This window comes from Rattus norvegicus, chromosome 1 (genome assembly GCF_021556685.1).
Source record: "Rattus norvegicus strain SHRSP/BbbUtx chromosome 1, alternate assembly SHRSP_T2T, whole genome shotgun sequence".
In the NCBI taxonomy this organism is placed as follows: Eukaryota; Metazoa; Chordata; class Mammalia; order Rodentia; family Muridae; genus Rattus; species Rattus norvegicus.
Window position 1 is genome coordinate 195,601,371 of NC_141534.1, and position 11,130 is coordinate 195,612,500.

An 11,130-nucleotide genomic window follows, 5' to 3' on the forward strand; every position below is an offset into this window, starting at 1 on the left:
TCACCGTGGCTTCTTAGAACTGGTTAAACCTCCCAGGGTCATATAGGATCACAGGATTGGCATAAAAAGTATATTTTTAAAATTTATCATGGCTAGACTCAAGACACAGTGAAATAATTATAGTTAACATGGACGGAGCATTCATGGCCTTCTCCCTAACATGTTATCTTCCCTGAATTATCATTACCACTACAATATAGTAATAGTAGAACTTCCCCATTTCTGACCTAAGAACTAGGAGGTGCAGAGAGGAACTTTATCAAGGCCTATGCCTACAGAGCTGAAGCTATGTCTCAGTGGTTAAGAGCACTGGCTACTCTTCCAGAGGAGTGGGGTTCAGTTCCCAGCACTCATATCATGGCTTTCTGAGGATCCAACACATTCTTCTGCCCTCCTCCTTGTTCTACACCCAGATGTGATGTACAGCCATGTATGCTGGCAAAACACCCACACACATATGACAAATACAATAAAAAAAAATCACATACTTATAGAGCTAGGGTTTAACATCAGTTTGGCTCACAGTTTGTGTTATTTACTGCTGTATTATTGTGACCAAAATATCTGACTTGTGGCTTCAGGGACCAAAATATCTGACTTGTGGCTTCAGGGACCAAAATATCTGACTTCTGGCTCCTGGTTTCGGAGCATCTCAGTGTGTTCTTGCAGGGAAGGCAAGTTAATGAGTAGCAGAGAGTTACACAGAGGCTGCTCAAATCACACAGGAACAGGAAGTGGAGCCCAGTCTGTCCTCAAACTCTTGATTTCCTGCCTCAGCCTTCCAAGTACTGGGATTATAGGGGTATAGCTTTCTGCTTGTCATCCTTTATGATTTACAAGATGGAGACCATGAGGAGCTTTGGCTGTTTGTGTAAACAACAAACCATTGGAACCTAAGAATGACCCGGTGCATCTTCACTGGTCAAATAATTCAGGCCCTCAGTGGTCTGTGGCCTTGTTTTATGTGCCGGTCCACAGGAAGGGATTAGGACGGTGGGTCAGATGGGCAGTGGTTGGCGATGAAACAAGGCCACACCAGCAAGGGGCTGAATTGTTTGACCAGTAAAGATGTACATTTGAACATGCACATAAAAGTACATCTATGAACACACACATGCACACATACATATGAACTGCCAGTACTTGGGAGGCAGAGTGTGCAGATCTCTGAGAGTTTGAGGCCAGCCTGGTTTTAGATATTGAGTTCCAGGACAGCTGGGGCTACATAGTGAAACCCTGTCTCAAATCAACAACAGCAACAACAGCAACAACAACAACTTTGATAACAACTACAACTACTACTACTATTACTATAACTACTACTACAACAACTACCTTTACAACAACAACTACAAGAGAAACAACAACTACACTACAACAATTACAACAACCACAACCACAACCATAACCACCACCATGACAACAACAGCAGCAGCAACAACAGCAAGCATTACTATTACTACTATAAAAGAGGTAAAAGGACTGAGCTCTGAGCTCCTCCACTGGGGAGGAAAGAACTGGCCTAAGGAACTAAGGAGGAGGAACCAAGGTAGCAGAGACAGGGCCGTGGGGTTTCAGATGCCAACTAAACAAATTAGTTACAGGAAGTGGTGAGGAAGTGTTAAAAGGGCTGAATCACTAAAGATAAGGACAGGGAACTGAAGGCTGCAGTAAAGCAAGTTGGCTTGGTGACTTCTGAAACTGTTTCGGTAGGGAAGGGGCTAAGACAGGGTTTGCATGCTTAGAAGGGGTTCTAGGGAGAAAAACATACAGTGGATATAGACAACTGCTTTGGAGAAGTTTTGCGAAATGGAAGTGAAACCAGGGCAGTGGTTGATGAGGGAGGTAGGCCAGAGATGGGTTTCTTGCTTCTCTCTGGGAAAATGCATTATTTTCGATGGCAGTGTCAGGTCCCCTGCTCGTTTTCTTCACAAAATTTTGATACATTTATTTGTAATTTATTTGCTTGTCTCTCTGTGTGTATGTGTGTGTATGAGTATATGTGTGTATATGCACACGTGTGTACATGTGTGTACACGTGAGTGTGTGTGTGTGTGTGTGCATGTGTGCGTGTGTGCCCACTTGTGCTGGGATGTATAGAAGAAGGTAGAGGACAAGTCCAGGAGTCAGCTAGCTCTTTCAGCCATGTGGCTCACACTGGGGATGTCAGGCTTTTACCCACTAAGCCATCTTGCTGATTTTCTTTCATTTTTTTCAACAGGGTTTCCTGTGTCCCAGACTGACCTTTGTATCAGTGATGTAGGCAAGGATGACCTTGAACTTCTGATTCTTCTGCCTTCATCTCCAGAAAGCTGGGATTATTGGGGTATATGCTACAGTACCTAACTGCCATTCCCTTTTCCTTTCTTTTAGATTTATTATTATTATTTTATCTATTTATTATTATTATTATTATTGTTGTTGTTGTTGTTGTTGTTGTTGTTGTTGTTATTGTTGGCTGTCCTAGAACTCACTCTGTAGACCAGGCTGACTTCAAACTCACAGAGACCCACCTGCTTCTGCCTCCCAGTGATGGGATTAAAGGCGTGTGCCTCCATGCCCATCCTATTTTTCTTTTCTTTTTTTTTTTTTTTTGGTTCTTTTTTTCGGAGCTGGGGACCGAACCCAGGGCCTTGCGCTTCCTAGGTAAGCGCTCTACCACTGAGCTAAATCCCCAGCCCCTCATCCTATTTTTCTTACTTTAAGTTGTGCTATATGTGTGTCCTTGTGTGGGTATGCAGAAATCAGAACAAACTGGGAGCCTCTGCCTCTGCAGTCCCTGTTCTCAACCCCTGAGCCATGTCTTCAGCTGTTTTTCTTTCCTTTTTATCTTCCTTTTTACCCCTTGTCTTTTTTTTTCCTTGTTTTTTTTTCTTTTGAAAAAAGCTCTGGCAAGTTTTAGAGCAGAAGAGCTTTCCTGGTTCCCTGTTTTCCAGCCTTCTCTGGTGTGTTTCTAATTGAATGAAAAAAGAATGAAAGAAATAGGTAGGCACATGATTGCTCCTGGGTTTGGTGGGAGAGGAGGTTTGTTGTACACATGAGAGAGAGCATAGCCAGAGGCAGGGACATCTGGGAGAGTCCACAGTGGACATCATCAGACTGGGCTGGACCATGTTGGGAGGGGAGGGTAGGGGAGGGGAGGGGAAGGGCTTGCAAAGAGGGGGGTACCAGGTAAAACAGCCAAGAGCACAAGGCTACAAAAGGGGTAGGTAACCAAAATGGCTGGATCCTATAGGGAAGGGCAGCTCAGGGCAGGATCACAGCAACATCAAGGCCCATGGGCATCAGCATGGCCCTCGAGCTTCATCTTAGCCTGGGACAATAGTGTAGATGCCAGCATGGCCTCCAGGGGAAGTGTGGCTCATGGGGATCTTTTGAGGAGGTCCAATCCAGGAAATGAATCATTCTTCATCCCAGACATCCTGTTGCTGCACAGAGAGCAAGAGTGATCGTGTGGCTGGGCAATGTGTTAGGGGATGAGTCTGCACAAGCTCCAGGCTGCTGCGTGCCACCCTGCTGACCCCAGTGGGAAACAACATGTGGCTCCATTGACCACAACCTTCTCTCACACCTGTCACAGCTGCGGCCTCTCTAGTTCCGCCTCTCTCCACCGCACATGCACTGTTTCGTTCCTCCTTCTTCCCCACCTCTCACGCATCCATTCATTGTAGTGACATTGGAAGCTGCAGTGTGTCAGTGTGTCACACACTATATATATATATATATATATATATATATATATATATATATATATATATATACAAATGTTCATTTCAGTGAGCATTGCTCTGGTTCCAGGTTTCTGGTCTCTGACACACCATCAATATTGGACCTTCAGAGACTCCTCTCAGGTATCTTGCTGTTGACTGCTATGGTCTGACCCGCCTCCCTCTGCCCCTGCAATATCTGTTGCCATTTTGTTCCATGCCTGCCAGCTCTTTCACATTGCTGCTGTAACCTGCCAGTCACTAACACAGAGAAGTGACGGCACAAGGACATGCAGACCACATTCCCTGTTCTGTTCTGCGTGTTCTGAGTGTTCTCTATGAGGTTTGCTAATCTTAAGAATTTCCACAGAGCTTTACAGAGGACCCATCAAGTCAAAGGTCAGTATGAACTGTTATTCTAAAATATCTTGAGTCAGAGCTGACCACTGGGCAGCCCTTCCTGCACCTATGTATAAGTTCACTATAGTTTTTGTTCTGATCTCAATGTTCTGATATCAGCTTGAAGGTTAGCTGATAATACTTTGCCTAATAAGCCGACTGTTCCCCTCCTTGCCCTTTGAACCTGGTTTTTAGGATATGAACCTGCTTTCTCATGTAAATTGTCTACCCTGAGAGCACACTAGTACTGCAATTAGGTTCCTGAGTTTTTGGGTTTTTTTTGTGGTCCTGGGTGTCCAGTGTTAAGGTATGCATTCACTTAGCTATTGTTGCTTAACTGAGATCGCTGTTTGTTTGGCTTGAGTGTCGATTCCTGAACCCCACCATTGCCCAGTCACAGTGATCCATGCTCTGGTTCTGCAGGACCAGGTTTGTCACATGATCCAGCAGCTCATACATGGGGTGCTGTTGGGGTGGACTGACTCAAAGTGCTGGATCTGGGTCTGGATGGTTTTAGCAGAGTTGGTCAGCCTGGCTTCAGCATGGGATGGGTGCGGAGAAGGGAGACACTTTGGCAGCTATAATCTCCAGAAAGTTGCTTCAACCAGCAGGGAAAAGGCAACAGATGTGGTCCTGGGGTAAATTCCTGCTTCTGCATGCAACTGTAGGCTCAGCTCCGGTTTTCAGGCTTACTTCTGGTTCCGGCTTCTGTAAACTGTAATCCACTTTTGTCATGCACCCACAGCTGCCGGCTTGTGTGCTGGGGTCCGTATCTGTTGCTGGGTTCAAAGCTGACACTGAGCCAAACGAATCTCAATTTACAACCCACACTTTCTTCTGGAAGTTAGAAGGTGTGGTGGTTAATTCTGTCAACCAGACAGGATCTAGAATAACTTGGGAGACAAGTCTATGGGAATGTCTGTGATGGGATTTATGGATTGGGTTAACAGAGGTGAGACGATCCACTCTTAGTCCCCAGGGCAGCACCAGTCCACAGGCTTGGGTCCTGGGCCTATGAGGCCCTACCCCTCCAGAAGGGACTACTTCAATTAGCAGTTGAGGAGAAGGGACAGCCCTTTCTTCATTAGTGTGGTCACAGATCAGCTGCCCTTGCTCCACTAAATATCTTTTCTCACTGCTGTAACAAAATGCCTGACAAAGCAACCTAGGGAAGGAAGGGTTCATTTTGTTCACAGGGTACAGGGATTGATGTTGGGGAAGGCATGGTGGTCACACCCTGGTCAGGAATTGGAGCGAGACGGAAGCTGACACTCAGTTCACCCCACTCTTTTCGGTTCACATTTTCACTTTTATTTTTGTAGTGTTTGACAAGTTTGAACTTTAGTAATTTCCATTCCTTAGCCTTGGGTTTCATCCCATTCCTCTCTCCCACTGTAGACCTTCTCAATGGGTCTCCCTCCTACTTCCTTTTCTTACTTTGTTGGTCTCTGAGATTGCCAAAACATGGGCATGAGATTATCCTTTGAACTGACCTCAGAGCTCCAGAATAGTTACACTGGATAGATTATGCTCCATGGTTCCTGAAGATGGGGCTTTTGATCAGTCCACACCCAGACTGTTCTCTCTCGGTTAATTTCTATTGGATGTTGTCTTAGTCACTTTCCTGCTGCTGTGAAGAGACACCATGACCAAGGCAACTCTTATAAAAGAAAGCATTTCGTTGATTTCATTGGAGGCTTGCTTATAGCTTCAGAGGGTTAGTCCATTATCACCATGGGGGGGATAGGCAGGTAGACATGGTGCTGGAGAAGTGTTTGAGAGTTACATTTTGATCTGAAGGCAGCAGCAGCAGGCAGGGGCAGCTGCAGAGAGAGAGAGAGAGAGAGAGAGAGAGAGAGAGAGAGAGAGAGAGAGAGGGTTTGGGAGGGGACTGGGCTTTTGTGGGCTTTTGAAACCTCAAAGTCCACCCCTAGCAAAACACCTCCTAATCCTTCCCTGACAGCTCATCAGCGGGGACTAAGCATGCAAACACATGAGCCTATGGTGACCAAACTCATCCAAACCTCACAAATGTCTGTGAACCAGGCAGAGTCTCCTCTGGAAAGACACTGAGGAACACTGGAGAATCTCTCCTGTTATGGGACTATTACAGTCTGCCAGGGAGTCAGGTACAGACAATGAAAATATCCTGCAACCTCATGTAGTAAGTACCAGGGAAAAATGCATACTTGTAGCAGATGCCCATCCATGTCCCTGCAGCATGTGACAATTTCATGTATGGTGGCCTTGTAAGAGAACCATCAGCCACTTATGTGAGAGGACTCAGCAACTACTGGAGCCTGCTGTACTTGGCTGAAGGGCAGGCTGGGCCTAAGAGTGGAGGATTTCCCACAGATAATTCTTCAACCAATAGCTAACGTGAGCTAAGCGTAAGTGTCTAGATTTCTTGTCTCTTCACCAGGTAACCGAGGCTCCCAGTGGTCCTAGTGTACCAAGCTCCAGCTTCTGCAGGACTAATTCCCTCTGACTTCTTTTTCTTACCCACATCCCCACTTTTCCAGGTCACCTTCCAAACATGTTACCTGTACTAGTTAGATGTCCAGCCATGGAAAAGAAAAGAAGAAAGAGTGGGCATGGCGGGGGGGGGGGGGGACTGGGCTGGCAGTCTATCCACGGTTGTCTGGTTGGGGAAATGGTGGCTGCGGTTTTTGTTTGCTTGTTTGTTTGTTTTTTAGTGTTTATGGATGTTTTGCCTGAGTGCATGCATATGCGTGCGCGCGCGCGCGCGCGCGCACACACACACACACACACACACACACACACACACATGATTGTGAATGCTGGCAATTGAACCCAGGTCCTCTGCAAGAGCAACAAATGCTCTTAACTGCTGAGCCATCTTCCCAGCGTCTGTGATGGTTGGTTTTAAACATCAACTTGCCACAACCTAGAGTTCCCTACTCAGAAAGCTTCAACCAAGGGAGTGTTTCATTAAGTTGGCCCCGGGGTAAGTCTGTGGGCGAGTATCTTGATGGCTAACTGATATGGAACCTGCCCTGTGTAGGCAGCACCATTTTCTCCCCAGCAGGGCTCTGAACTGTGTAAGTGTGAAGAATCCGGCAAGCAGGCAGTGCATTTGTCTCCCTGCTGTTGACTGTGGCTGTGACGTAACCTGCTGGAGTTCCTACCTTGACTTTCATGAAATCATGGGCAGTCACCTGGAGTTTTAAAGTAAAATAAAGCCTCCCAAAGTCGCTTTTGGTCATAGCGTTTTTGTTTTTTTGTTTTTTTTTTTTTTACTTTTCTATTTTTCGGAGCTGGGGACCGAACCCAGGGCCTTGCGCTTGCTAGGCAAGCGCTCTACCACTGAGCTAAATCCCCAACCCCAGTCATAGCATTTTATCATAGCCACAGAAATGCCACTAGAACAGTGGGCCGTTGAGAAAAACCCTGGACTGAAGAGCTGCTCTGAGACTTGACTTAGACCTTGGCAGTCAGTGGAATCTGAGCCTCTGCTTACACGAGGGGGTTGGGGATTTAGCTCAGTGGTAGAGCACTTGCCTAGCAAGCACAAGGCCCTGGGTTCGGTCCTCAGCTCCGGGGGCTGGGGGAGGTCGGGGAGGGGAGAGAAGGAAGCTAGGCGTGGCTGTAGGTCTACTGCTGGGGAGGCTGAGGCAGGTGGATTACCTTAATCAGCGAGGTTGAGATCAGCTTGGACAACATATTGGTATTGTTTTTCAAGAACAATAAAAGAAGAAGATCCATGAGATAGTACTTGTCACTAAGCCTGATGACTGGAATCTGATCCCTGAGACCCACATGGTGGAAGACGAAAACTGACCCCAGCAACCTGTATTCTGACCTTCATACTTACACAGTGAAACACACAAACATTCACACACACACACACACACACACACACACACACACACACACACACACACCCCAAATAAATAAATAGAGGTAAACAAGACAAAAGAATAAAAAACTCCAGAGAGTAAAGAAACCACTTTTTTCTTTTTTGAGGGGGCCAGGGGAACACAGTCCCCCATAACACAAATTATGCAATTGAGAATCCTGGATTTGGGGAAATCACAGGGGTTAGCACACCCCAAGTGTAATGGGCGAGCCTCACCTGGGAAAACTACCTTCCTGATCATAGTGTCTCCCCTGCCAGGTAAGTATGAGAACCCATTGTTTTTAAGAACAAGAACCTAGAGTAGACTTTATACCCAACAGGGCAAAAATGGTTAAATATCTCACAATACATCCTCTAGTTCCACTGCATATAATAACTTCAAGTTCTGCTTTCAAAATGCTTTCATGAAGTATACAGAACACTACACTGTGTCTTGGATGTGACCGTGGTTAAGAAGCCAATGGTTTCTTTCCTCCTTGGGGGTGTGTGGGCCTGAACCACGGTGTGGAGGTAGAGGTCAGAGGGCGGCTTGAAAGAGTTGGTTCTTTTCTTCAACCATATGGACACCCGGGATTGAACTCAGGGGGTCGGTGCTAAATGGCAAGCACCTTTACCGCTGAGTCACCTGGCTGGACCAACTCTTGGCTCTATTTTTGAAAAAGAGATTTGTTATATGTATGTATGTGGACCCTGCATGCACCATGTGTACACATGCCAAAGGGAGCCTCAGATCCCCTGGGACTGGAGTTATAGATGGTTTCGAGCCTCCATGTGTGTACTGGGAACAAGATGTGGGTCCCCTGGGAGACCAGCCTGGTCCTAAACACTGAGCCTACTACCTAGCTTTTTACCCCCATAATAAATGAGTGACAAATGACACCTTTGGGCGGTAACCTTGATAGTTTGGGCAAGGAAGCAGGGTGGCAAGAAAAAGCAAGCTGTGATGTCCCAGAGGAAGGCTACACAGGGCTGGGCATTTGTAGAGCCTCCGCCCTCTTTCTTTGAATCTCTCATAGCTTTTGCCTCTTACTTCTCTATTTTTACCCCTCTTGGCTTTAGTGGCTTCCTCAAAGTGTTTGTGGTGCCAGCAACCCCGCAGTTCACACATCTCCTAGGGTTTTGTTCCTTTCAGTCATGACTCTTAAATTTCTTCTGGTGACAGGTATGTGTTGGGGTCTTGGGGGATCCTCAGGGTTGGGGAAAGGGGGTGGGGTCCTCATAATGGGAAGGAAGGGATCTTTTGGGTCTATGAGTGGAGAGGAAGGTTGTAGGGAGGAGTAGGTGGGGAGAGGCAAAGGGCTTTAGGAAATATGGATACCAAGGATTGAACTCAGGCGGTCGGTGCCTAATGGCAAACGCCTTTAGTAACCGAGCCACCTTGCTGGACCAACTCTTGGCGAACTTTTAAAAAGAAAATCTTATGCGCGTGGATGTTTTACCTGGATGCATGTCTATGTATCAGGTGTGTGCAGTGCTGGTGGAACTCAGAAGGGAGCCTCAGAAGGGGAGGAGGGGCTCTTTTGGATCTGTGAGTGGAGAGAAAGGTCAGGGAATAGGAAGGAGCTCGGTAGAGAGGCAAAGGGCTTTAGGGAAGGATAAACGATTCCAAAAGAAAAAAAGCAGAGGTAGGCGAGAGGAGTGGTTAGGGAAGCATGGATGAAGGACTAAATCCATCGACTGCGAGGCTGTTCATAGACGAGGCTACCGAGGTGCAGGCGTGGCTCCAGGGAGCACAGCAGGTACACTTCCTCCTGCCTTCCTCGTACCACTTCTTAGCCTTACGTTCTAATCAACAGGAGTCTAGTGGGAATGCTTGTTGGATGACTGATAATCAAAGACTGGTTTGTTTCTTTTTATGCCTCTTTTTGTAGGGAGTGAATCAAGAAGGGAAGGAACTACTTGAAACTTGCATAGGAAGGAAAATTTCTTACTGAGGCCTTTGTTGTGTAAACCATTGTGGTTGTGACAGTGGGGGAAGAAGCCATTGTGGGCTTAGAGAGGGACTGGCCATACCTCTTCATCTTCATAGGCACTTAGAGGCCCGAGTCAGCACATTTGGCCCGTGGGTTAGATGTGGTCTCTACTCGTCTTAAAAGACAAACATCTACCATCCATCAGTGTTGGGGGATACTAACTTTACTCCCAGTTTAGAGAAATGTCATTCCTCAAGAATCTTATTCATCGCACGGGTAAATGTGTATCACAAAAATTGTGATAATTGGTTACAGTTTGAAATTGCTTGATGAAAACTTGGTAGATAGAGGTGAGGCCTGGGGCTTGCCCAGTGCGAAAGAAGCTCTCAGTTTGATCCCTAGCACCAGATAAACTGGACACGGTAATGCACCCTGTAACCCCTGCACTGGGGGTGGGGTGGAGGCAGGAGAATCAGGAGGTTAGGATGATCCTCAGCTACATGAGGAGTTCAGAGCCAGCCTAGGATGTGAGAGACACTGTCTTAAAAGCTTTTCTTCAAGCTGGGCGTGATGGCACACACCTTTTATCCCAGCACTGGGGAGGCAGAGGCAGGTGGGTCTCTAAGAGTCTGAGGCCAGCTTGGTCTACAGAGATAGTTCCAGGCTAGCCAGGGCTACACAAAGAAACTTTGTCTCCAACAAACAAAACAACAAAACAACAACAACAACAATGCCTTTTCCTCCACAGTCTTGCAGTCCGGCTGGTCTGAAACTCACTGTTGAGACTTTTGCCTCTGCCTCCCTGGTGCTGGGTTCTGCTTAACCAGCTGGTCTTCTGTAGAAAAAGTGAATGGATTGCAGTGTGATGGCCCACCCCTGCAACCCCAGCATTTGGGAAGTAGAATGGAAGCCAGAAGACCAGGAGGTCTAGGCTATCCACACTTACACTGTAGTGTTCAGAAGACCAGGAGGTCTAGGCTATCCACATTTACACTGTAGTGTTCAGAAGACCAGGAGGTCTAGGCTATCCACACTTACACTGTAGTGTTCAGAAGACCAGGAGGTCTAGGCTATCCACACTTACACTGTAGTGTTCCAGGTCAGGCTGGGCGATATACAACACTGTCTCAAAAACTTAACAGACAGACCCTACACTGTTTGGATCCCTGTCCTGGGCTGTCAGAGCTTCGGTGAATGTGGACAGGAATGGTCATGACTGGAAATGTGTGTT

The 11,130-nt window shown here is 46.7% G+C and overlaps 1 protein-coding gene, 1 long non-coding RNA gene and 1 other non-coding gene across 11 annotated transcripts in view; 2 read left to right on the plus strand and 1 right to left on the minus strand.

Annotated features, from left to right (window-relative positions):
• The first annotated feature begins 1,632 nt into the window (after positions 1–1,632).
• Positions 1,633–7,322, plus strand: LOC102556135 (uncharacterized). Of its 8 annotated transcripts, XR_015647481.1 has the most exons (5): positions 1,633–1,709; positions 2,222–2,326; positions 6,070–6,235; positions 6,327–6,496; positions 7,132–7,322. It is a non-coding gene; the product is annotated as an uncharacterized LOC102556135 (long non-coding RNA). The 8 variants fall into 8 exon arrangements; XR_015647480.1 differs by having other exon boundaries at positions 6,070–6,496; XR_015647478.1 differs by lacking the exons at positions 6,070–6,235; positions 6,327–6,496.
• Positions 7,323–8,091: 769 nt separating this feature from the next.
• On the minus strand, positions 8,092–8,252 carry Rnu1-140 (RNA, U1 small nuclear 140). The gene has a single exon (XR_015656566.1). It is a non-coding gene; the product is annotated as a U1 spliceosomal RNA (small nuclear RNA).
• Positions 8,253–9,043: 791 nt separating this feature from the next.
• Itgam (integrin subunit alpha M) overlaps positions 9,044–11,130 on the plus strand; it is a 50,401-nt gene continuing 48,314 nt past the window's right edge. Inside the window, exon 1 of one of the 2 annotated variants that reach the window (XM_087624257.1) lies at positions 9,044–9,148. In XM_087624257.1, the coding sequence (XP_087480383.1) occupies positions 9,121–9,148 (28 nt within the window). In that variant the 5' untranslated portion in view covers positions 9,044–9,120. The remainder of the gene's footprint in view (positions 9,149–11,130) is intronic. The other variant, NM_012711.2, reaches the window with a different exon arrangement.